The following is a 27,459-nucleotide window of genomic DNA, read 5'->3' on the forward strand; positions in this document are numbered from 1 at the left end:
GGGGGGGGGGGGTTGGATAGATCGGAGTCACATCTGCATGTTGCCAAAAAAGCAGTCCACATGCAGCGTACAGTTACTTTGTGTTATGGATCATAAATGTTCTGTGTGAAGTTAAAAGATCTTTTTTTTTATATCATTTGTGTTGGGTTTATGCAACTGAAAACAGTGTCTTACTTTTTACAGTACATTGGCTATATATCTGTGTGTCCTTGTGTTGTAACTGTAGTCACAGATGTACTAAATAACTTTTGGTGAGGTAATCAGTTTCTTCCATGGTATTTATCCTGGGTTATTACATCAATCAGCTGTGCAATAAAAACTCAATTGCAAATATCATCAAAGATCCACAACATAAATTTCCCCCAGGTGCAGGGTTTTAGTTTAAGCTCAGTGCTTCCCCAAGGGCACCCTGCAGAAATGCAAAGTAATTCATCTTCTGCTAAGATATATTGTTCAAGAAGTGTGTTTTGGTGTCTTGTTAAAATGCTAACTAAGTTTGAATTTCGTTCAAAGCAAGGCTTGCTCACAATGTCACACACTTACTGAAGTGCTTTCTTTTTCAACTATATCATTATTTTTGTCCAGGCTAAAAATGTGTGATTATCATTTTCAATATTTTGGAGTTCTGTATGCCAGCCAGGGGTTGGGATTCCTATACATAGCAGAGTTTAACGATGGACTAAACCCTAATCAATCAGTCAGTGTGGCTGTTTGGCACTAATCATAGTGTTTAAGGCATAGTGTCACAAGAGCATGACGTGTTTTTTTTTTTAAGTAAGATTGGATGCTTCTGTTGTGTTACAGACTTGTATTTTGATTGTTGGAGGAATTATGTTGACTGCATTATACACAAGAAGTAAAAACTCTTTAAGAAATTATAGCAATCACAAGTAGGCTAATGATATGTAGGCAAAGAAGGTAAAGCTTTAACTGATATAAATATTTCATAGAATTGTTTCCAAGATAAAATTATGATTGGCATCAGAGGAAAATAAAAGGATGCAGCTCAGGTACATTTGTTAATTTTGCCTCCTTATAAGACTGTCTCAAAGAACTTGTGGTGTGATGGTTTGAATCCATGCTAAAACCATATCCATTGCACTGTACATAGCAACAACTGCTTCAAAACGCTCGCCCAGAAGTTTCTTACGACTTTACTGAATGCCTGCACTCAGGAGGTTCTTCAGCCTTCTGTGGTATTCATAAAATGTCACACCTAGGCTTAATCCGGTTAGTGACTGTTAGAAATCCCCCTCACAACATTAAGGCTCACAACACATGCAAGTCCACAGAGGGACCACAGCAGGGGGACGGTTCAAGAATAGCCAATACATATTTTGAGCTTCCAGCAGTACAGAAATGTAGTTGTTTTTACAGAAAAGAAATGTTTGTGTTTAAACCAATCTTTGAGAATACCCCTTTTTCTTCATTCATGTGACAACCACTTTGGCTGTTATAAAGAGTAATTTGGCCATACAAACATCAGTTCAATGATTAGGTAAACGCTGTATAATCCAGGACTGTAGCAAATTACTGGGTTTTCATCTTTCATGAGCAAATTTGTGTTTGCAGCCTACCTGGCTCAAAGATAGTGACGGAGCAGATGTTATAGATGGTGCTATTGTGATGCAATAATCTCTGTAAGAACATGGTTGATGAAATGTACCACAGGCACAATTTTAAGGTTCCCCTAATTTTAGTTCATATAACGAGGTTAATGTGCCAACTGTTGATTCTCCTGGTGGGAACATCAGCTATTCCACTCATAGCTATAGCAAGCCTGTGGGAAGCCAATAACATACAGAGAGAAGCTAGCAGCCTTAGTACCATGGCAGATGGGAGTCGTGATTTGCTTTTAATTCATCACACGTGTGCCATCTTCTTGGGAGGGCCACCTGGTCTTGAATACTAAGAGTGGGAGGTCAGAAGAGATTTGTTCAGGTGTTGGATTATCACTAAGAACTGCAGATCAGTATCCAAACTGACATTTCTTTCAGTTTCATCAGTTGCTGTATCTTTTGAGCATTGAGCATTAATTGATAGTGAGTTGATATGTTGTTATGACTCCAGGCTTTTACCCTTACATGTATGGACTAAAATTGAATATTTACATGTGCACCTGTGTTAAAGGTATACCCACTTGTATGTGTGTACCAGTCTTAAGGTATACTGAGAGCACCTTTGTATTCCATGCTGTTGCTGATGGAGCAGATTAAGTGGTTTTAAGGTGCGTTTCCACAGCAACGGTGGTAAATCTGGGTTCAGAGGGACTATTGTGAATCTTTTATGACAGGCCTCATTATTGCTTCCTGGCTTTTTTTTTTTTTTTTTTTTTTTTTTTTTTTTTTGTGAGATCTTTACACCGAAAGAACACAGAAAGTGTGACAGCTACCAAAACCTTTTCATTGTCCGCTGTCTTCAAATTAGATCCAAGCACTGAGACTCTGAAAGGCACCTATATACTTCAATCCAACAGGAGCCTTTGGTTGCTATGCACCCAGACCTGACCTTAAAACTATGGTGTATTGGCTCAAATAGGGACAAATCTATTGTCACTGAACATGCACACTGAGCAAGAGTAAGAGAGGGAGCAGAGATTGTGAGAGGGAGAGATGAGGGTAAAAATTAAAAAAGCCATGACTGCATTCTGAGAGAATTTCAGAGACGATAACGAGAATCAGTGCATGAATTTACTCACTATACTATGATGATGGATGAATGGAAAGACAGATAAATGTTAGGGGTGTTTGTCTTTCCCTATCAGACGATACCCAATCGACAGCCAGATTACCCTAAAATGAAAGGGATGAACTAAGTAATGATATGAAATGGTGTGATTCAAAAGTAATTTCATTCAGCCACAAAAGTTTTGATTCTTTGATTTTTTTTTTCAACTATTCTTAATGTTTGACTAAAATAAATCGATTATTTCCACAATTGTTATTTTATATGCTGAACCAGAAAATTGTTTTTGGCTACACAAACAATGAGACATTTCAGTTTCATTTCCAATGCTCATGAACATCGTTTATCTCAGTTCCAGGGTCAGTGTCGTCCTTCCAAATTTTCAATAATGCTGTTTCAAATAAAGCAGCACATGGCCTCAGGTACGTGGAGGAGTTGGGCCCAGTTAGAATTAGAAACACTTCTGTCTTGTTGAGTGCCCCTGTTGATAAGTACTGAGTTGAGATGTTTGAATTGCCACTCGTATATTTAATTACACACAGAACACTGTAATGTAAAGATTACAGGAAGTTTTATACACGATAATCTGACATTTCTTTTTGTGTGACAATATTGTGTACGTATGTCCTCTAGCAGGTTTGTAATTGGAAAGATCATATTTCATATTTGCACCCCTATAGAGATTTAGATAGATGAGTAGTGAGATAAGTAAAGTCATTCATATACATAGATACATGATGACTGCAATAAGTCATACATTTTTAATTAGCAAATCTTGCATATTGTTGATTTTAAGGGGATGAAATTCTAAGTAGCTATCATTCAGCAAACAGACTGAGTGAACAAATAACTATTAATTTTTTTCCAGCTGTTAGGAGGTGCTTATTCTTTCCACATGGTGATACTACAAATACTTGTTTTGAAGGCAGATTGAATTTAGGTCATTATCTAAACTGTGATCATCACACAAACAATGTCCATCATAAGCAAGGCATTTTTTTTTTTCTCTTCTTTTTTTTTTTTTTGATGCTAGACTTCCTGCAGGTGGAGTTGTGATGTAAAGATACTGCATTTACTGCACATATTAGTGGCAAACAGCTAATTATCACAAACGATAATTGTAATTAGCAATTCAAGTACAGCTTGGCTTAACTTTTGGTCTTACTGCTGTTTTATTCACTCACTGATTAATCAAGCTCTTAAAGTAATTTTACAATGGCTTTTTAATAAGAAGAAGAGCTGCAGGTTAATGTAATAGATGGCACATTTGATGGAATTAAAGCTCTCGATTAGTTTCTGATTACTGCAAACACAATTAATTAAATCATAAAAAATGTTTTCATCATCTTTGCTTTGATGAGAGCAGCAAACCGTTACTCTGCAGTGTTTTTGTAAACCTGCAACGATGCTACTTATTTAGGATACTCTGGGTGAAAGAAACAACATGTTAATGCATGTTGTTTTCATGCCGTCCACTTGTGCTTCATGCTGAACATCCTGTAGAATCAATATCAATCATCATTTTATGCCTGATTTATGACTGATAAGTGTAAATAAAGTCTACATAGCTATCCATCCGGGACATGCATGAATTCATACTGTGCATACATGCAGATAGTATATGCCTCTATGTAGTGCATAAATACTGTTGAGTATATTCAGCTGTATTGTGTTACACAGAGGGATGATTCTGGACTTTAGGATACCCTCAATGGTATAGATAGGGTGGACAAAATAATAGAAACACCTATCAGTATAACCTAATACAGTTACACAATAGCACAAACTACAGCCACCATTAAGTTGAATCAACACCTGTCTAAAACAGTTTTACTAAAAAATGAACATTACAACTAAGGTTGTATTGCAAGATTGTTGTAATAGATTGCATTTGTTGTTAGTTAAGTGTACCTAATAAAGTGAGTGTGTAAGCTAAATTGGCTTTCCAATATTTAAAAGATGATTTTGTAGTGTAACAGATAATTGTATTGAATGAGTTTATTACACTGAGCTCTCTCATCTGCTCACATTCATGAGATTCTTCCTCAGGCGTCTGAGTCTTGCCCAAACCTCCCCCCACCTATTCTCCCATCCTTCTAACCACAATTCTTCTCAATCCCTTTTCTGCTGTCACGGTTTTAAATTGGAGTTGGCGTTTTTCTGGCTGCCTTTGTGGCATTGCTACTGTATAAGAACATGCCTGGGGTACTTTGCCTCTCTGATCAGAGATCTTACCGTCGCCAGGCTGTGGCTGTATCAATAGTATAGAATATTCCTCAGATGTCACTCCAAACTCTTGTCTATGCCTCCTTCTCCAAAACCACATTTCTTTCCAGAGTTTCACTGTTACATCATCTCTTGTAATGAATGGAAAGAAAGAAAACACACAAAGGCGAAATTACTCTGCCTGAATGTCGATAACATTTAAGGTCTCAAATGGATTTTTGGGCTTTGGTGTGATAAATTTGAAGCAAAGCAGAAAACCTTTGCTTAGTTCGACTGAAATAGGACTACGTGTGATCAGGAAAGGGCTGATTAGGTAAAATAATGTAGGAATTGTACTGAGACACAAGGGGCTTTTGTACTTAAGAGCTGAAAGTTTTGAATCCTAAAGAGCAACTTCCTTAAGCACTGTAAGCACAATAGGTTTAGTGATTTCTGAGCTCTCATGATCCAGTATCTTTTCAATGAATTTTTCTATTTTCCACTGAATGGAGAACTGTCTGACCTAGGGGCCACTTATAAATGGAGGTGAAACAAAACAAGTTGTGATGTTACATCTCAGTATAGTTTTCTGTTATATATAGTTTATATCAAATTCTCTTGAAGTTCAAAACAGTAGTCGTTCTTACCTTTGATGATTGACAAGAAGTGACCTCACACAGATCACCTTTGAGTTCAGCAGAGCTTTCAGTCTGCCACAGCAACTCTCAGACACTTATGTCAGCCATTATGTGTTTGTCACATTCAAACAGTGGCTCACAAACAGCATTTAGTTTAGCAGGACTTAATCTCTAGAGTGTCTACAGTTGTCAGTGTTTCAGATGTGCTGTGAACTGAAGCTGAACCTCTCAAGTGGTGGTTTCTGTTGTGCCCAAGGCTTCAACAAAACATTGCATCCCAGCTGGTTCATATTAACTAACCCACACTACAGTACTTGGCTTTGTTTTTCCTGACAGATTTTGTCTGGAACAATGAATGCAGTTCAAGGAGCTGTCATCTCTTTTGAATGTCGAGATTGATCTTCAAGGCAGACAATAGTTCTCATTGTCAGATTTTATTTGGGAACAGAGACAAATTATCATAATTTGAATTAATGGATTATTCACACATGGAAGGATTTTGTTGATAACTTCCTATCGTACAGATTACAGAAACCCCCTAGTGATCATTTGCTTTTAACTCAAGAGGTTTACAGTGAATCGTTGTGCACGTGAGGTCACAGCTTCACGGGCCGTGTTCTACTGATGAAAGAATGTGTCAAGTTATTTCTCTTGTCAAAGCAAACAGTCCTGTTGTCTTAAATTAGGTATGGTTCAAGTGCTAATGTTATTATCCATGTGGAAAGAAAAGGATGTTTACACGGCGATATGGAAACTAACTGAAATAGTAAAACACTAAGAAAATAATGCTTCCATATCTATACATTTATGAAGTCATTTTACTAAAATATTGCTGTTCAGTGTTTATTTCCACAAAAAAAAATCCAAACTAAATCCTCACATGGACCCACACACAGAGGAACCTACAGTTCACTTTCATCTATCTGTTTCTTCTCTTTCTTTTTGTTCACCTTTTTCCAAAAGTGGTCCCTACAGCTTTACCTTTGGCACCAGAGCCTTCATTGTAAATCTTGCTTTGTTCCACACCTGCAAACAAATGCACACACAGACAGACACACACACACACATATATATATATACACACACATACAATACAACAGGCCCTCCAGTGTTATGTTGTGCCTGAAGGTTGTGCAACAAAGTAGGGAAATATTTTCTTTCTTCTGTACCTTTGACACATTTGGAAGTCGCTTGCAGTACAATAAATTCCTAGATTACATACATTTGAAATAGTGAGAATTTTCAAATGTTTTTCTTTTGTACACTGATCTGGACCCTTTCAATCAAAATATGATTTAATTCAGCTGAATGGTTTCACTAGTAACCAAAATGATCACTACACTAAATGTTGTCAAAAACAAAACAATTGATTTTAAACTGATACATTTTATTTGGTGAGGGTAATCCCCATGACATGACATGCATCTTTATTTACATTAATCTGTACTCACTAAGTATAGCATCTGTCTGGTTTTCACAGCATCCGTTGAGAATGTTGCTCTATCCATTTGCATTTCAGGGCAGTTGTTGAAGGCATGTGGCATTGCAACCATGGAGGTGAATATTGCTCTTGCACTGGTATGGTCCTCGTGCAATTTGATATGAACAATCTGGAAATGAGAGGAGCATTAAAATCAAATCATGACTCTTCCAAGGTTATACTATCGATTAGTTTTTGGTGCTTTGCTCTGCACAGGCTGTTATTGATGAGCATGCTGTTGTTGAGTAAAAATGAGGCAGGGTTCCATCAGTTCTATGCTGTTGTTGTATGCATATCAGTCTTCATTGCTGTGTGTGAAAGGGATTCTAATGACAGCAATTTGCAGCAGAGACGCTAAGCATGACAGATGTCAAATGTGTGCAGTCGTGTGACAGGTGGAGGAACTCAATAATTAAATGGACAGTTTACGGTAATTCCAAAGGTGGTTATTTTCACCTGTGTTGAGAGGGTTTTGGTAATTTAGTGAATTTATCTACACTTCAGCAACCAGATTCTGCCCTAAACCAATTTCCTAAACATCAAAGAACCCTGGCTTCTCTAATCGACGTACAGAAACTTTATTTTCTCTTTCTTTTTTTTTCTTTTTTTTTTTTGGAACCTGGTGTAACCTGGTTTATGCATTTCCCTGATAAAGCCTTCAGACAGGGAAAGCATCACTGTAACAGCAGAGCAGCAGGATAAGAAGACAGATTACATGTAGCGGTGCGACTGAAACCGAAATGTTCACAAAGCAACAAATATGTGTGTTCTACCTCTTCAAATGTGACCATGTTGTAAAAATCTAGACACAGTCATGCTTTGTCAAAAAGCTGTGCACTCTCACTGCAGAGCTGTCCTCAGTGAAAAAGTATAGTTCCAAAACAAATACTAAAGTTGGTGACTTAATTTAATTTAGATAATCAAATTTTGATAGCTGTGATAGCAGAAACTGTTGGCCAGTTTTAAATAGTCTTAACTCACTAACTCACTCAACTCACTATAGGTCACAGATTTATCCAACACTAGCACCTATTTTTGTGAGCTCACACTTTCTATGTCACTATCAAAATGTATTTTATAAGGTGAGGTGAAATTAGTATGGCTAATGAAGTCCCATATCAGTGGGGGGTAATATGTACTCCAGGCTTCATTCTCACATCCAATGTAAAACTTTTCACCTTGCATGTAGAAGATGTGCTCAACATTGCATTATTTATAAAGGCTGTATGCTCCAGGCCATTCCATTAAGTTTTTTCTCCTGGACCCATCGGACCACCCTCTCTGTGAGCTAGGATGTCTAGATTTATAAATGAAGCTGCAGAGATACCTGAGGACTGGCACGTACTATTGTAAGCTCACAGTGAATTACACACAAGGTTCTTAAAATGGTCTAAATTGTCCCTCCTCTTTCTTTCTCTTTGTGTTCATCACTTCAGGCTGTGGAAACCAACCTGGCATCCAAGGACAGTCACTGGGTCTATGCCAATGAGGTGAGGTCAAACACAAACACACTTAAGCACTTTGCACCTGAGTGAATTTAGACTTCATTGTCAGTTTGCCTCTGTCAACACAGAGTCTCTTATGCTGCCAAAGCACGCACAGACACATGAAAACCTATAAGGCTGTCAGTCTGTACACTTTCATATTCAATTTGATTAGCAGCACATCATTTGTTTTTATTTTATCTTGGCTGCCTAGGGGACTGGTCCTTTATTTGATATTGTATAATTGCCCTGCCTTTAAGTGTTCATGTTAGTAACCCCCCCACCCCACCCCCGTACAAATGCTCTGTGTGTCTGACATTGACCTAAATGGACTTCTAAAGTGGCTGTAACAGCACAAAATTCAGGTACACTTTGTGAATACAGAACAGCAGACTGTGTCTTTAGCTTTAGTGCCTCAGCGCTGCATTTCCATTGATTCAAAGTGATTTGGAGATAAAGGGGAGTCATGGGATTGGCCCAATACTAAAAGCAGTTGATGAAAGACATTAGATAAAAGGTTGCTCCCAGCTGATTTCCCTTGAATATTAACATTACCGTACTTAATAGGAGCTTTCTCTCTAACACACACACATACATCAATGTCCATGTACTTTAATGAAATATCACCTCCTCACTTATAAGAACATCTGAACTTGTGCTCAACATCCAAAACATGACACATATTGATCCATAGCACACAGAGCATGATTAATTTGTGTATGTTCCTCAGATAGCCATGTTGTTTAGGCAACTATCATGGAAATATAAAGATACTGTAAGACTGGGGGGACAACAGAATTTGCTGCTGTGGAAAATTAACTCTTGATACAGAAGTTGGAAAAAGCACATGGGACACAATACACATTAGACTTTAACCAACAAGTATTAAATAGTTGTCATTTATACTGTAGTTAGGAATTCACTGTGCAGCATTTCAGTATATGTCAGTAGTTTAAATATTGATTTACAAAAGTTAATGAGGCTCAATGTGTTGAAAACCTTCTGTTATCTGGCAGCCTAAATTACCTCATTTTAGACCATAATGAGTTTTTTTTTTTTTTTTTTTTAAATGACGGCCTTGTGTTTTTGAATTCGTTTTCACCGTTGAATTCAGCATACACATGACTGAAGTATTGATTTACCACAGCTAATGAGACCTTGGGTTCTTTGAAACTTTTTCTGTCTGGCAGCTTAAGTCACATTATTTCATCGATGCGTCTCCAAAAAGGCATTTGTAGCCTGAGACAACATAATAAGAGACAGTAATTCTTAATTTGAAGCAGTATTCACATACAAACTCATGCGTGTTACCACAGACCTGCACTAAGACATTAGCTGTAATTGCATCAGACACTAAGACAGGATGAATTAATGACATGTTCATTTCTGTGGCACTTCTGTGGCTCACTGTAGAGTTATCTCACCCTGGTTCACATTTAAAGAGAAAAGTGTGACTGTTTGTATCTGTGAACTATGAAATATATCCCCATTCTCATTATTCTGTCCCTCTGTCAATATATAATTTTCATTTTCCTCTGTTTCTCTATCTCTCTCTCTCTCCCGCTCCCTCTCCCTTGCCCTTGCCCTCTCTCTGTCATTGTAAAGACTGAAGAGATTTTCTCTCTCACAGTAATTTTTGTTTATCCTTTTTTCCCCTCTCACTCTATCTCAGCCTTTGATTTCATCACCCAAGAAAAAACTGCCCATAAAACTGACAATCACCTTCAAATGAGAATAACACAGACATGTTGAAAAGGCTAACAAGAAAATTCAATTACTACTCATGCCGACCTATTTTTCTCACATGTTGGTCTTCAGGGTTCTTCTCATGTACACAAGAAAATAGCGTGAAACTTGAGAGCACGTAACTCATCCACCATCTTCTTAAATCCTAATTTTCCCAGAGCACAACAAGAGAGCCCATTTAAATTGAATCCAGACATGTATCTAACTGCAAATGATTTATCTACAATTCTTGCTCTAAAGGGAAACAAGATTTAAAGGAAGGTGCAAAGCTACTTTGTTTTCATTAGCCTGTGATTTGATTTCTAAGACGCTCTTAACATGGCTGATAGCATAAAGAGTCTTAATGAGTTTTTTTTAGATTTTTATTAATTCAAACACATGAGTGGACAGATAAACACAGTGATTATCAGAATGAGATTCTTTGATTTGTAGATATGTAATATGCCTGCGGGCAGTTGCTCTCATTCGGCTGCCTGTTCATGACTGAGTTGTGACATTCATTTACCTGTGTGATGTTGAGGCTCGCCGTCGTCGGTCCACCCCGTCAGCTCCCCAGGCACCTGCCAGCCATTCACATTCCTCACAGTGAAAGCCAGGTCTCACATTTCATTCAAGTCTCACGACAAGTGGTTATGGTAATCTGCCACCAGTGGCAACATGTGGCTCGATGAATGTAGTTGTCAAGATAGAGATGTGATACGAGCACAGAGTGAGATGGATGATGATGATGAGCAAGTATCATCACAAGTCGAAAAACGATAATGTGTGAGGGACTCACAGATAGACAAGAAGGAATGAAACAGATGCTGGGTCCTGGAAACTATTTTTATTCAGGGCTATTGTGAACGTTACACTTACTTCATGCAGTAATTTGAAAATTATCAGTAGCCTACAGTAGCTTAAAGGCTGTGAATCACTTATGGATGCAAGAGACTGATTAAAAAGAATGGATGAAATTGAAGCAACACAGACTGAGATGTCCCGACCTTTAGTCACTAGTATAGATCAAAAACACAACATTTTTCCATTTATGAAACTCAATAGCATTTGTCTATAAACCCTCCCTCACTGGTATATGCCATGTTTTTCAAACATGTCAACCTTAATTCACAATGCAGGCTTTCTGTTATAAATGTATAAATCCAAGCACAAGCTAAAATGACTCAAGTGATGTCACTTTCCAATACTCCCTCCACAGCCACAGATAGGTCAAATAGGTTAAGTGCCCTTGTTGTAAGAAAAAAAAGTTTGAAACACTCTAAAATTTTCTCCCAACATAACTTTTCTTCACTTGCAAACATTTTCAGTCTAGGGAAAGTTTAACTCACTTTGGGGAATATGGCTTCAATCTGAATTTTCAGGCAGAACCTGAAACTTTAGTTATGTCCCTCACTTGTAAGTTGCTTTGGATAAAAGCGTCTGCCAAATGAGGAAATGTAAAAGTAAACCCTGTTAATTATTCGACCATCAATATAATCTCGGAGTCAGCACATTAAAACTAACAACAGTTTCTCTGGTTTATTAGTCCAGAGTGTCTGTAATGCACAAACTAACTTTAAGAGGGTGAGAGAGTAACTAGAGAGGAAGTGAAAGTAAATTACAGAAAACGCAGGCGGTGACTTCATACTTAAACATTTGCAGCAGGTGAATAACCTGATATGTGGCCTCTACTGGAATGCAGCTGGAATCACGTTTGGATAGAGATGTCACCTACATAGAAGAGAAGACAAGAGGGGCAGTGAGAAGAAGGGGGGCTTCAAGATATCTAGAGGAAAGTGTGTTAGGGTGGCTGTGAGTGTGCATAGGCACATATGGCAGTTCCTTCTTTGATTGTGTCTATTTCACAGTGATGTATGGAACTGGTCACCTGATTTAATCCTATCTCAGAAACTATTCCATCTGTCTATATCTAGTCCAAGAGGTCAAACAATGGTCATGGCATGGTACCAACTGCCCTGCTGCCAGAAAGGCCTGTGGAATCTCCGATTTGGCTCTCCAGTGCCATTAGCAATTCCTTAATTTAATCTTATCATCTCCTTTCTTCAACAAGCTTTGATCTGTCTTTAAATATAAACACTGGTCCAGGTTTCGGAAATCAGACAAATTTAACAACTAATTTACTGCTGCGAGAACCGAACTAAGCCAAAGTCTTAAAGCTGGAGTGAATATTTGGAGTTTGCCTGGAATACATCACACCTCAGATTTGTTTATCTTGTGTTCTGCTCAGAGACTTCCAACATTAGTTTGAGACTGACACTAATGCATTTTAAAACCAGAGGAGTGGGTTTGAGTGGCACACAGTTCATGAGCCCTAAGGGTATGAAACTTATTCAACACTCAAATGACCAAACTAATCTTTAGGAAAACAGAGAAAAGCTTTGAAACTGGAGTGTAAGAAGTACAGCAGGACTTGATGTGAGCAGAAGGGCGCTAGGATGACAGGCAGGCGTGCGTCTCCCTAAACCACCCACTAAACCAGGGTGCTGCAGCTGCTGGCACACAGAAGGTTGTCTGCATCTGACACTGTCTAGTGGACTGAGATGGATTGCACATCCAGGGAGGATTTGTTGTTGTTTTTTTCCCCTTCGAAGACGGGACGGTGACACCTCAGAATGTTTGATGGATTAGGCGGCTGTGCTTGCTGTGACAGACAGAGTTGACGAGGACAGTCATGATATGACTGATGTCCTGGGTAACTGCCCAACAAGCAACTGAGATGGAAACCCTATTCTACTGACGCAATCTCCTCCGCAGCAGCCTGCGGGACGGGAAGGTGGATTACTGAAGAGGCCATTTACGAGATAAAGACATTTTTCATTTAGCTTATTGCTTATTTAAAGTAGTGTATAACATTGCATTTATCAAAACATTGGATAAGCTGTTATGGTCCTTTCCTTTGTACCATTAACTGTGATGAGTATCCACCCAGAAACCCAATTCATATGTCAAAAAATGATGTACTAACCCACAAATGGTGACCACCGGAGACATCCGTTGTCATGGTCATAAATCTAAAGGAGTCCAGACAGGCGTCTCCCTTCACCAACCACCTTATCTAAATGTTGCAGCAGTTACAGTTACAGTCATTTAAAATCATTAAGGTTATTAAGTGGACAATTCAAATTACACACAGCATGTTTCATTAAATAGACCAACTGCACCTCCAGGCTGAAATTTAGGTCCCATCATAGCAATAAAACCCTCAACAACAACGCATGTATGCACTGCACTAACAGTCGGGCCTGTCCCTGCATTACTTGGTACGTTCTAAATTGGTCTCATTAGACTATGTTATGAGGATGTAATAGGATAGCTTACACAAGTGCACTGTACTTGTAAATGAATGCAAACTTTTTTTCAGTCAATCTTATCTTAAGTGATAACACAGTCATAATGCTACTCTCCTCAAGCTTCAAGTCCCTGTTTTCTGCTGGTTTGATGAATTTCTGCCTCAAAATAAACCAACGTGCACCACAATGGTTAAAATGGCTCAGCTGAGGGGATGTTGATTCAGATCATGTGGTGTAGTGAAATTTAGCATGAAATTACATCGCATTTCCGGCTGCTCTGACCACATCTTGTTGCAAATGGTCCTTCCTTTGTTTCAGTTTCATTTAAAGCCCTTGCCCTTCATGCAGTCATGAACTGTGAGTGGCCAGAGTGTTGCTATGTTGTTGTGTGCGTGAAAACATTCATAGATATGATTAACTGAATTGACTACATGCTACTGAAGTTGTTGGCTTTTTCCCAACATAACCTCACATCATTGCAGACAGACAGGAACTGAAATGTGTTCATCCCTCTCCAACTTACACAGCTGCTCCCAAAAATGACATGGTCCCACCCGTGGGTACGTGACCCACGTTTTGCACTAGTGACTGCATTTTCAGGTTCAATTAATTTAAGAGCCATATACTTATGGTGTGCCACAGTTCACAGTGATGCACACACCATTGGATATTTAATTCATGGGGAAGTAAGAGTGCCACAAAATCAGCAGTCATGAGTTTACTAATCAGTCTTCTCTGGCGGCGTTTTAGAGCATTAATAAAGCCCAAGTTTAATCATCATTAGTATAGCATACCAATCTGAGGCTTAAACAATCACCAAAAAACTGACTAAGAGGTGACTGTTAATACAAGTCTGCAAGTGCACAGTAACCTGAAGCAACAAGAACTGTTATCCACAATATTTTTCCTCTACTCTATATTGACCATTGTCATAAAATGTATTATCTTAGTCCAATTCAACACATAGTGTTGTTTTACTACTGCAGTTATTAGTATGTGAATTTTAACGCAAGATGAGACAATTTTAATGTATGTGTTGAATGTGCTAAATACTGACATGGACAAGGCTGTACTATATATTTTTTATAAACAATATGGCAGCATTGTCTCTCACTGTAATATATGGTTTTTCATATGAATGATGTATTACATTTGTCCTCACTCTATGAAAAACAAGCAAATATATCATCTTTCTCTCTCCTCTCTTCATCATATGCAGATTCTAGCCGCAGCACTTAATGATCAATTTTCAACACAACAGAACTGCCTGAATAGAACATTGCAGTGATTTAACTGCGCAACCCTTCAGTTCTGCATAATTTTTCAGAGAGTTATCATGTCTATTGTTTGATGTGGAAGAGGAAAGTCTCAATTGAATATAAGGGTTGATGTACTGAAAAGTACACCTAAGATATATCACTCAGAGTCTCACAAATCAGAAAAGGCTTGTGCCCTGTGTTATTTGATGTTTGATATATATTTTTTCCATTACAAAAGGACAACAGGGCACCAGTTATTTGGTCTTGTCATCAGATATCTGGAAAATAAAGTAATGGAGTGATCTTGAGGTTATGTTCTGCCAACCTAATTAAAATTTTCTAAACAATGCACTGGAACTGCATTACAAAAAGTCATGTATACAGCATGTTTATAGGCAAGAACAACTCAAATTAATGTCATACGCACAGTGCTCTGTTCTTCCTCCCTGCCTCGCCTTACTTCTCAATTTAGTTGCCTGCAGCTTCAAAAACCTTACTTCTAATTAAATCGCTGTCATGATTGCGGGTAAATTTTTTTATTTATTTCTAGTGAAAGATTAATAACATTGACTGAACAGCACAAAGAGGATAATTTAGCCTATCTGTCAGCTGAACTTGATTTGATTAATGTATTTTGGAGCTCCGGCTGTCATTGAAACATGGCCATGCTGTATTCACTTTTTCAGATATTTGAGTGGGTTACCACCAAGGAGCTTAACAGCTGAACTGACTGTGGGATAACTGCAGATTCTAAAAGCAGTTATATGCTTTTGTCAGTAATAATATTGTTTTGTGACTTAAAGCTATTATAACCACATACAGTACACCATTTAGATTAATCATGTTTCTCTAGTGATTCTAGTGCTTTTAAAAACATTGCAGTCACAGGCCTTGATGTATCTATTCTCTATTCTCTTTATGTGCTAATGGTACACGCTAATGATCATTTTTGCGTATCTATTTTACAAGTGAAATATATCATAGTGGCGTCCAAATTGTGACTTAATGGTCTGTACTTTCTCCTGCGACAGAACTTAAAAGGCACGCATTTCATCAGCTATGTGCCATTGGTCAGTGGCAATGCTGGGTCAGTTTATGACACAAATGTCACCCATGATGGTGACAGAACACTTGGACTGGGTGGCACTGGAAGTTATTAGCTTGGACATGAGGGTTCGGCTCAGTGAACCGTGCAGCATAATTCATCTGATTAATGTGTCATGGCAACTCATAAATATTCATACTTTCCACCCGACTAACTGTGAAGAGTCCGAAAAAGAGTCAGAGGATAAAACTAGATGAGCTAGAATCACCAGAGGAGTGTTTTACTCACACTGTGCAAAGATGAAAGATCTGTGAATACTGACTCTTCAAGAAAGAATCTGTGTTTTCAATTGAGTTTGCTCACAATAAAGTGGTTTTGCACAGAAAATAAAAAAATATATATATGACATGAGATATGTGGATGAGAGAAGGTTTTGAAAAAATGTTGTGAACAAAGCAATATTGACTGTCAACTGAAATAAGGTAAACATACAAAGAAAGACTAAGAAAGAATGATGGCAACATAATAAGAGATTTAATTCCACATTAGGATGAATGGAAAGAGAAGACAGAAGCCAGGAGATACAGTATTAACACTGAGGGAGGACAGAGACAAGCAGTAACATCACAGAGGTCGATGCCAAAGGGAAAGATCAGAATGTCTGATTAGGAAAACAGATAGAGAGCACGAATTCAGGCATGTGTGGTGAAGGATTATATCAACCCAGAGCTGCTTAAGTTCTGACCCGACAGTAACCTCACAGCTTTATTGTCAGATAGTATATGAACCCAGTGTTTCCCAAGAGACTCGCTGTCTGCCTCAGCATTGACCATCGTCCTGCTCTGGAGACCAGCAGGCAGATCACTGTCTCATGAATATTGATCCGACCCTTATGTAGGTCTCCACTGACTGTCTCCGTGCATCGCCCCACTCAAGAGGGCCAAGGGTCACCAGCACTATTATTGTGAAGGATATACCTGAAATGTTTGTTGATTTATCTAATGTGAATAACATAATGGGCAAATTTCCTAGAAGTAAATTGTGTCTTTCGGTCTAAAAATGATTTATTTATTATTTATTAGATAATATAAGATAATGCTGGGAGATAAATGATGTGTGAATTAAGCTTTGAATGATCACTGTTAATGTTCACTGGGTTTATGTCCAATAAATGTCAACAGAAAAATAAGATTGCGTGTTAAAGTGTCATTTTCAACCCCAGCCTCTATCAGTTGTCCCCATTGTACTTGTTGGAATTATCCCCCTTTTTACCGCACTGTGTCTTGGAGCTGATTGCTCTATAGCCGCTCAATGTGTCATCTGATATTTTAATTGCTACAGAACCAGGTACAGGCAGCGCAGACCCCTCAGAGGTTTCTTATCCAAATTTCCACTCAGAAAACTGCTTTTCAAAAACTGCAAATTCCTCACGGCACAAAAGTCCCAGTCTGATTTAACAAAAAAAAAGAAAAGTGCCACTAGTCTTTAAACTAAACTCTTCCTGTCATCTTTATCTTCAGGAGGTGAGTGATGCAGACATCATGGAGCTGGTCCATAGCTCTCTGGGGCGGATGACCATCATTCGTCAGATCTTCCCATTATGGAGGGACACCAACGTTCGCTGCATGAGGAACAATCATCGCATCTCCTCTCTGCTCTGTGACCCACAGGAAGGATATCTGCAGTCCCTGGAGGTAAAAACTGTTTAAAGATTTACTAGCTGGAAGCTGCTGAAGTATTATCCCTCAGATCTTGTTTGTCCATCAAGGCTGAATTAGGAAACTTTTTATATTGTGGCAGACGGTAATGCAACATACTCGCATACAGACAGGAAAAAATGTATACATTCAGTTTCAACTTTCTGTGCCATATTTGATTTGTAATTCAAATGATTTCACACTTTGAAGTGGTACTCCGCCACCACCTCCACCAAACAGTCACCTGCTGTATGCTTGAAAGGTGGCTGTAGAAGGTACATTGTTTCCTCATTGGCACAGATGAGTTGCTGTAGTCTGTTTGAAGGTGAGAGTTTCTCCGGAAACAGGAAAAAGAATCAAAATGTCCCAAGCGAAACCAGATTAAGCTGCTTTTGGTGGAGGTTCTGAGCTTTAAGGAGGGTAAATGCACAACATGGAAGCAGTATGATGGATGAGGATGTATTGAGTGTTTGACTAGTGGCAAGGCTGTGTTTTTTCTGTCTTGTTTTCTATCCCTTTTGCTCCGAGTATTTATGGGACAGCGAGTTTGTGTTTTAGAAACAACCAGCATGTTTCATCCACCTTCTCCAGCAGCCAACAGGAGGAATACTCGCTATCAACGAGAGTGACAGAACTATAAAACAAGCGTAGTGTGGTCTTTTCTCTGTGTGTGTGTGTGTGTGTGTGTGTGTGTGTGTGTGTGTGTGTGTGTGTGTGTGTGTGTGTGTCTTCATGGCAAAATGTGTTCCTGGAGACACCTACTGTGGCAGGAACTACCACAGAGGTGGTTCTGTGGCCAAGTGTGAAGATGGGTGTGCTCCGACCTTTGAGAACTAAGTACTCATGTAATAATGTAGTAATGACTACTACTCATGGGATGCAAATGGTGTGATACATTGTTGCAAGATGGTGTCCAGGTTCGTTTTGTATGAAGTACAAGTGCTAAAAGGGGTCATGAGCATGTTTCCTGCTTGATCACACACACACCTTACAGCATACAGTATGTACCCAGCCACGGTAAAGGACACTATAGACAAGTATCTGCTGAGCGCCGCATGAATACAAATATTAGCTGATAATGTATGCAACTGAATATGGATTAAACTCCCTAGATAAGGTAATTATGAGGGACATGCACGTCCATGAATATAAATGACTGCAGCTCAGTGTGACTGGGGAATAAATGGCAGAACAGAGGAAAAAATGTTTTAAAGTAAATAAAAGCTTGTGCAAAACTGCTTAAAACTGTGAATAGATCCAAAATGTAACAAAAACAATATATTTATGAATTATTTATTAATATTATAATATTACTGACGTACCACAAGTTTAACAAAGGCTTCAATAGTGGAAAGCACTGTATGCTCTAAAACAGATTATGCTATCTATGATTTGCATTAAGGATTTGTCAACCAGGAACCCAGCCTAAGGTAAATTTACGATGACAATGAGGGTCAATAAAGAGGATTTGCCCTTCTGCACCATCACAGCTTTGTTATCTGTCTAACACAATGTCATTCACTTCTTTGGGTCTTTGTTGTAACCTCACTCACCCTGCCACTTATTACTTTCTATTGAGAGTTAAAAGCGCCTCCTAACACCTCTTAGACTTTTCTTTTGCTTAATCCATCTGGAATGAAATAGCTGTGCTCTCTGTGGCTCTATTGAAATGTTCATTCCTTTTTATCCATACTCCGGACAGATGGCAAAACCATGTGGTGTGTGCACCCACAGTCCTCAATAATTCACATGAAAGAGGGTTAAATATCGGGTAATGGCAGTTAAAGCATTCATCAGAATAGTTAAACACTGAGGTCTCAGTGCTTTCCTCTACTAATCCCTCTCACACACGCACAGAGCTGTGGTGTGACCCCAGAAATTACCTCAACATAGCTTCTGAGTAAGTGACCTCGAGGCTGGTGAACTATGTGATGTCTTACCGCTGAGAGGCTTGGATTGAAGTCCAAACGTGTCATGAACTGAATGCCTGGAGTGGCAGCTCGTATTGCTTCCATGCATCTTCTGCTGTGGAAGGATTTGACTTGACTTGACCTAGAAGACCTATCAAATCCACTGTCACACTAAGACAGCAGGCTGTGGACATGATTCCTGACAGGATGCACTGCAGTTGGAGGGAGACAGTTGAGCTGATAGCAGCTCTGAAGTTCATTAGAAGGACAGCAGAACCTCTGGTGATTTTACATCACACCACAGTACTGTCAGTATTGTATCGTACATATCATCTCACATATTATCAGTGCACTCCCATGACTGTTTAGCACATCAACCCCAGTTTTCCTTAAGTGTAAACACATGGACAGTCAGAGCAGAGTTGCTGGTTATTTTAATGTGTCTTTCTTCTGTGTTGTAATGAAAAAAAAATAGGCCTTTGGTCTCGCCACCAAAGGCAGCTGTGACAGTGTCAGACAAAAGGACAAACTGCTCACCATTTGTCCCCATGCTCTCCATCCTCTCTCTCCAAGTAAGGAGACAAGCTTTTTATTCCCTGCTGAGATTTGCTTTCCACCATCACAGGCTGAAACCAAACTGAAAGACAACTGCTTTTGTGTCACTGTCACTGTCACTGCTTCATTCATACAGGTTCACCATGGAGCAGTGTGATATATGTTTGTTTTCCTTGTTATATTCAACAGTGTAGTGTTCTGTGGTGCATAACACAAACTACCAACCAAATCCAAGAATACATTTATTCAAATGTTCTGCCTCTTTCCCCAACAGGTATCCAACCTCTACCTGTATGACAGTGTTTTGATGCTGGCCAACGCCTTCTACAGGAAACTGGAGGACAGGAAGTGGCACAGTATGGCCAGCCTCAACTGCATGAGGAAGTCCACCAAGCCATGGAATGGAGGATGGTCCATGCTGGACACCATCCAAAAGGTACTTGAATTTGAAGTTACCATTTTTTTTCTTGCTTAGCAAATCTGCAACCCTGTATTTGTTCTTCTGTGAGAAATGATGAATCATATCTTCTGCAGTATTCTATCATTGATGATGATATCAATAGTTAACTACAAAAAAATGCACAGTTTTATGAGAGGCATAAGTATAACGGTGGTTTATAGAGTGAAAGCACGACTTAGAAAAGTCTATTGAACTATGATCCCTGCTGGAGACTCCTCATGTTCAAATTCATTTACTTTTAAAACACCCTCAAGGAATCTCATTATTGAATGTGATCTCCAGGTTTGGCCTCAGGATGGATTTGTAGCAGATTCTGGGCTTTTATCTTTGTTCTTGTCTAGCTCTCTGTTTTCTTATTGGAATAAGGCCACAAATACTAGACAGTAGCCTTGATTTCATCCATTTCAGTCTGATAATGGATTTTTTCATTGTTGTAGACAGTCACACTGGTTTAATCTCAGCTGGGACATGCTGGAACAAAGGTTCTCTCATCACATTGTTGTGTTGGTGCCATTCAGACTGAACTGTAAATGAACCTAAATCGATCTGATTCCTCTTACAGTTCATACTTCTTTTCAAAATGCACCAGAATTTTTCATAAAAGGTGATTTTTATCTCTGCAACAAAACAACATTTATCTTAAATTATTTAACTTCTTTTTGTACTTTACCTACAAGCCTGGTTGAATGACATGGCACACATAAATCATTCTTTAAATGGTATATTTAAGGGATGATTTGCATAAATCATATGGTATTAACTTGAAAACTTCGGTTGATGATTATGTACTGTAAAATGTCACAATCCAGTAAGATGCAGCCAAAGTCCCAGTTCATATTTTAAGTTCAAATTTCTTCCCATGCATAGTATGTTTTATAAGTTGTCATTAGAGGAACATTAGTTAAATCAATGCAAACATCTAATTTTATTAAATTGTAATGAAAAATGTAATGTGCAGAGGGGTTGTTATGTACTAATTAATGCCTGCAGGCTTTCCTTTCCCTTTGCAACACCTAAAGATTAGAAACAGAGAGTAAATAGGAACATACAGTAAATACTGTCTGCTCGTTGTTGCTGTAGGGACGGATCAGTGGACTCACAGGACTGATGGACTTTCGTGCTGAAGGTTCTAACTCTCATGTTCAGTTTGAGGTTCTTGGAACCAGCTACAGTGAGACGTTTGGGAAAGATGTGAAACGGGTGAGTCCAGAGTATTCTTTTTTGCATTTTGTTTGTTTGTCTCTTCAGGACACGCCTCATGGGACATTTGCTAGCATGTTTTGAGGTTTTAGGCCAAATTTTACAGTGTGGCATATAAATAAACAGATAACGATAAAATTATAAATTATGTGCAAATACTTTGTTTTATATCCCACTGGGAGATTCAGTAATAGTGGGTTTTGTTTTTTCTCATTTCAGAATGTCAGAAATAACAATGTAGCTGCTATTTGTTAGTGTAATGCATTTCACAGCAGGGTGCCCCAACTTTCTCATTTCACAAAGCAACTACGCTGCGTCCCAGTAATATATGGTATGCATTAGACCACAGACCACTCAATTACAGCATTTGTATGGAAGTCAGTTTTATAAGCTTTTTGTTCATCGATGTATTTGCATGAAGTTCATGAAGGAAACAGCAGGTACTGTGAAACCGCTGATGAAAGTGGCTTTTCTTCTTTCTTAGACATTGTCTCGATGTGACCACTTACTGTGTGAGGAGAGAAAAAAGTGAAATTAAACTTTTCTCATTATCTCAAGGACCCCCTGTAAACTTCTTAAGTTTAGATACCAACTTCCAGTCCTTGAGAACTAGTGTCCTGCAGGTTTTTGTTTCTATATAATAGTAGGTTTCCCACACCTGTTAGGTAGATGCATTACATAACAGGTGTGGGCTACCAGGGAGGAACAAAATTGAGTTCCACCTCTACTAGAAACCCTGGCTATCCAGTGTAGTGACTGATATGAACAAGTACTGACTGTACAGAAGGCTTTGAACTGTCAATTGTTTTTACTGTCTTGTTGTTTTTTTACATAGACCTCTGGTTCTCAGCCTTAATCCTCGGGATCCAAAGCCCCGCTATTTTTTGTTTCTTTTGGATGTCAGGCAATTACCTTAGTGGTAGAATAGAAAATCAGGTGCATTCTGAGACCTGTGGTCACAGGGTTTAACATTTGACAGTGAGGTGTCAGGTATGAGGGTGCCCTCTACTGGAGCTCCTGAATTAACCCGATCCCTCTCCTTCAATCTTCCATTTCACAACATCACCCATCTTGGCTTGTGAGGTGTCATCTCAAGTTGAGTTAAAACATTAGATTTGTGCTTCTTACTACTAACTCACAAACAAGGAGAGTTATCCATGCTCAAGTGCTGCACTCAGACATTTTCATATTTTACTAATAATGAGCAGGGTATCTGAGCTGACCGTCAGCGCTCGGCTGAGAAACCTTTTGAGTGTCATAGAGCTGAAGTGAAGGATGGAGAGCATTATTTGTGCACTCTTCTCGGAGCCGTAATTTGTTTGTCGCTGTGAATGTCCTGATTCAGTCAGGGACTCCTTGCAGAATGAAGAGAAATTGAGTTTCTTGGCAATCTATGTAGAGCAGGACTGACCAGAAGCAGTAATGAAGATTTAATCACCACTCAGTCTAACTGAAATCATGAAGCCAATTCATCATAATGTGGCCATTAGCATTAGCTAGGAGGATACCCACTACACACAGTGCCATGTGTTTACACACACACACACACACACACACACACACACACACACACACACACAGGGACATACATACACATTCATTTCCAACAGTCTGGCATTTATACAAAGGAGGATTCACATAAACAGAGGAGACCCAAAGTGCATTCACACACAAACCTGTATTGTACACACTGTTTTGGACCTGAGACATTAAGAGAAGGCAGCCAGGCAAACAGAGAACAGAGGCCAGGGAGCACACTAACATGTGGGCGCTTGTATCTCAAAATCATTAGAGGCAAAGGGGGGCAGCAAGGCCAGATAATGGGATGCCAAATGCATTCAGTGTTGTTGTTCATTACCTGGCATGTCTATCTGCGTGTCTGCCCAATACTTGGCAGAACCATTTACCGGGGGAAAACACATAAACTCATGTACCTTTCCACTGTGTTTCCCTATAATGGATTGTATATATATATATATATGTATTCAGCGTTTTCCTTTCTCTGTGTTGTGTAAAGCTGGTGTGTACCATCAAGAAATGCCACACCATTACATGGTTTCCTCTGCAATGTACTGTAATGTCATGTTTCTTTATGTTTTTTTTTTTTTTCTTTTTGAGTGGAGTCGAACTGGGATTGCATGTCCTGCTCCACCCCCCCAACCCACATCCGCCCATTTAGACGCATCCTCATTTTGTCCCTTTTCTCCCCTCTCTTTTATCTTTACATCTCATCTCATCACCCATCCACTGCATCCTCCTCTCTCTGCTCACTTCTTCTCTTCCCTAACCCTTTCTCCTCATTTTTCAGCCCTGGTTTCCTCCCTCTCCATCATCGTTTATCTGCATTCGGTCCATTTTCTCCCCAGCCTGATGGCTCTTAGATGAGGCGTCTTTCTGGTTAGAAACTGTAATGAAGACTGAAATACTATTTCCTGGATCGCTACTGTGAGTTTTCTCCACCAGCCAGCAATGCTGCAGAGTGATCGATGCTGTTGTTGTTGTTTTGGTTTCCCAGTTTGCTCTTATTGATGTGTCAGTTCGTCTCTAAGCAGATATTGCTAATGACTTCCAGCTTACACGAAGCTCTTCATAGAGAAAAGTCAATTCATTTCAATGTAATTGTTCCTCCTTGCATTTGCTCTTGCATGCATCCTGCAGTAGTTATCTCTAAACATGTCCAGAGTAACAGCGTTGGCATTATTTTATTATTCAAATTCACATCTTTACTATTTTATAGCAAAAAAATATTCCCCCACTACTGTATGGCTGCTTGTTATTGTGAACAGCCTCTGAAAGGGAAGCTCCAAATTCTCCTCATTCAATTTTCTGGTCACAAAGCACATCAAAATACATTTTTCATAAAACTATAATATGCAGTATACATTAACACTCCCATGCCATGGATGGCATTTCTAAACAGCCTTACCTGTGCTGGAAAAAATGTATGGCATGGCTGCCTGAGACATGTGACTGTGCCATTGGCCTTAGAAATAGAAAAAGTGAAAAACAGCCTCAGATTTAAAAGTGAAAGGATTTTTCTTTACTGTGGTGGTGACTCAGTCAGCTACCATGCCCTGTCAGTACAATGTTTTAAATTTACGTCTGGGATTTCTGTTGCTCATTACATGCATCTTTCCATTTCCTTCCAGGCAGTCAAAATGGCTATGTCATCAGTGGCCTAAATCTTGGAGATTTAGAGAACAGCTTTGCCAGGTTGAAAGAGTAACACTCCAGAATAGATAAAGTACATCCATCCAATTCTGGTTTCTAACATTGTAGCCATGTATCGACCAGAGCAGGCTCACATTTTGTTGTCTGGTGCTAGAACAGAACCAAGTGTCCTGACACTTGGTCACAATCGACTCGACTCTTGTCACTAGTGTCGGGTGACAGGAACCAAGCTTTTTACTGGCCATCATCACCTCTTCAGCCTCTGACAGTGGACATCTTCGTGTGTGTCACATTGCATGTTGTGTCTAGAAAACTGCAGTCGTTGATAGCTGATGTATTCATCCTATTCCTCACCCCTGTTTCTCACTGGCTCACAAAGTGGAAATGGCTCTAAAGCGCGCTTCCCTCTTGCCAACAATAGATCTGCAGGGGGTTGATAGGGCTGTTGATCTAATGATTAATTTGCCAGGCACTGAGAAGTGTAGCTTTTTGAAACTCACTTTCTGGCTCCTATAGTGTTTTGAATGCTCCCCTACCTACTTGGATTTTCACCCACAAGATTAATAACAGCACCATGAGCCAGAAACGTGCATTTCACAAACAAAAACAGCAAACAAGAGAGCAACATTATCATTACTGTATTTTGCACCATAATAAAACATTTATACATTTCCAAAAATTATTTTTGTAATTTGTCATTAAATAATTACCCATCTCTAAAGTGATAATTAGATTTTTATATTTAATTATTTCACAATCCGCTGTAAGCAGTGCCAGACACCTGTTTTTACGGTCGACAATCAACATCAATAAAATAAACAAATTACTCTAAGCTCCTTTACCAATACCAATCCTTTACAATATGGCTGGTCAAGTGATTTTTCTACATATAACTAAGTCTCAGCAACATTATCATTTTGTAACATGGTAATACTATAATATGTTGAACTGTAAATGGGTGCAAATTACCTTTTCTCACAGTCTTGAAAAGGAAAGCATTAACCGTCAGGACCCACTTAGGGTTGCTCCTGCTTCCACACTGGCAAAAAGGAAATCCTCTTGAGAGTCTCAAATAATTGGATGAAAAGTGGCTAATATTTCTTCACATCCCTTAATTTGTTCTCTCTCATGTGCTCCAATCCATCATAAAAACAATCCTGAACAAATGTTACCAACCATATAGCCACTGAGTTCATTTAAATGCACAACATCACTGACAGTACCTGCTCTTTGTTGCTCTCACTTCACAAGATGAGGTAAAAAATCATTTTCAGTTCATAAATGGGTACGATGAGTTGTAAACAGAATCTGTAATTCTTTTTTTATTTTTTTAAGAGAACTTCTCACTTTCATATGTTAATTTTTAGTCTGTGCAACAATATTTTTTTTAAGCCTACACTGTATTCAATGAGCCACCAGATCTTTTTTTGTCTCTCTTCATCTCTTGCACGCAGTCTTTTCGAAGCAACACAACACTTTACTCTGAAACAGACGGTAGGATAGAGGATAACTCCCTGTACACGGCACTGATCCAACTACTGATACAGTTTTTGTGCCTAGTCTTTTCTTCAAGGTACCATGTTATATTTAAAACCATACATAGGGAACATGTGCAATGAATAAATGTGGGAATGAAGGAAAACGGGAATCATGGGATCATTGTGAGCTTTTTATTTTAATTTCACTTTCTGTGAGAGATTTCAGTTCCATAAAGGAATGAACTCTCTTCCTATTCTCATGTTCGTTTTCCTTTTTGCTCTCGCTTCGATTTCTGTTGCTCCTCAATTTTATAGGTTTTTATTCTTATACTCAGTTGACCATAGTGGTATAAAGTCAATCCTGCCTCATGTTGAGGGTAGAGTGATAGACTAATTTAAATGGCCAGCTTATATTATAGATAACACCAATGGCACTACTCCAGCCTGGAACATATGTACTGTATGCAGCAAACACAATATAATTACGTGGGTGTACACCTATGCATGTATATTCATCAAAGACATATATACGGCACAAATATATGTTGTATTATGCGTATATGTAAAATTTAGTAAGAATAACAGTGGATTCTGGGACACATGCAGTGACACACCTGACACATGACATAAGCAGTAAATAAGGCAGGATGTTACAACGTGACGTATATATTCCACACACTTACACAGGCATCTTAGGTTAGTATGGCAGACAAAGCAGTGAGGGTCAATAAGAAGCTTGGTAGCATGATGGGCTTGTCAATATGTAAGCACCTGATGAACTGAACTAGCAGAGGAAAAGGAAACGCAGAATAGCTGCAACTAGCTCAAACTATAGTTCCACATCTATAATGACAAAGTGTAAATGGTTTTATGAAAGGGAACTGAGTGCTGGCTGGGATTTTTTTTAGGAAACGCTGTAATTGTGGCGCTATGAATTCAGGGCTATTTGACTTCCATCCCTTTGTTGTTTTCAAACGGTCATTGGCATTTACTCAGCCCCATTACAGATGATTATTTTAAGGTATTAAGCGTCTTAACCATTAGCTAAAGAGCCGCCTTGTTATTGTTGTGACTTTTTAAACAGGATATTTCAAAATATCATTAGCACAATATTCTCCATTGTACTGGAGATCCAGAAGGAAACAACTGAATGTTT

The 27,459-nt window shown here is 38.9% G+C and overlaps 1 protein-coding gene across 1 annotated transcript in view; it reads left to right on the forward strand.

The window, feature by feature from the left end:
• The window catches only part of LOC111663792 (glutamate receptor ionotropic, delta-1-like), a 236,941-nt gene that overhangs the window by 172,989 nt on the left and 36,493 nt on the right, over positions 1–27,459 (forward strand). The window contains exons 5-8 of the mRNA XM_023418119.2: positions 8,445–8,498; positions 17,353–17,526; positions 20,269–20,430; positions 21,535–21,654. Coding sequence (XP_023273887.1) covers positions 8,445–8,498; positions 17,353–17,526; positions 20,269–20,430; positions 21,535–21,654 — 510 coding nt within the window. The remainder of the gene's footprint in view (positions 1–8,444; positions 8,499–17,352; positions 17,527–20,268; positions 20,431–21,534; positions 21,655–27,459) is intronic.

Source organism: Seriola lalandi, unplaced genomic scaffold (assembly GCF_002814215.2).
Source record: "Seriola lalandi dorsalis isolate HSWRI2012SDOR001 ecotype SW California unplaced genomic scaffold, Sedor1 jcf7180002054580, whole genome shotgun sequence".
In the NCBI taxonomy this organism is placed as follows: domain Eukaryota; kingdom Metazoa; phylum Chordata; class Actinopteri; order Carangiformes; family Carangidae; genus Seriola; species Seriola lalandi.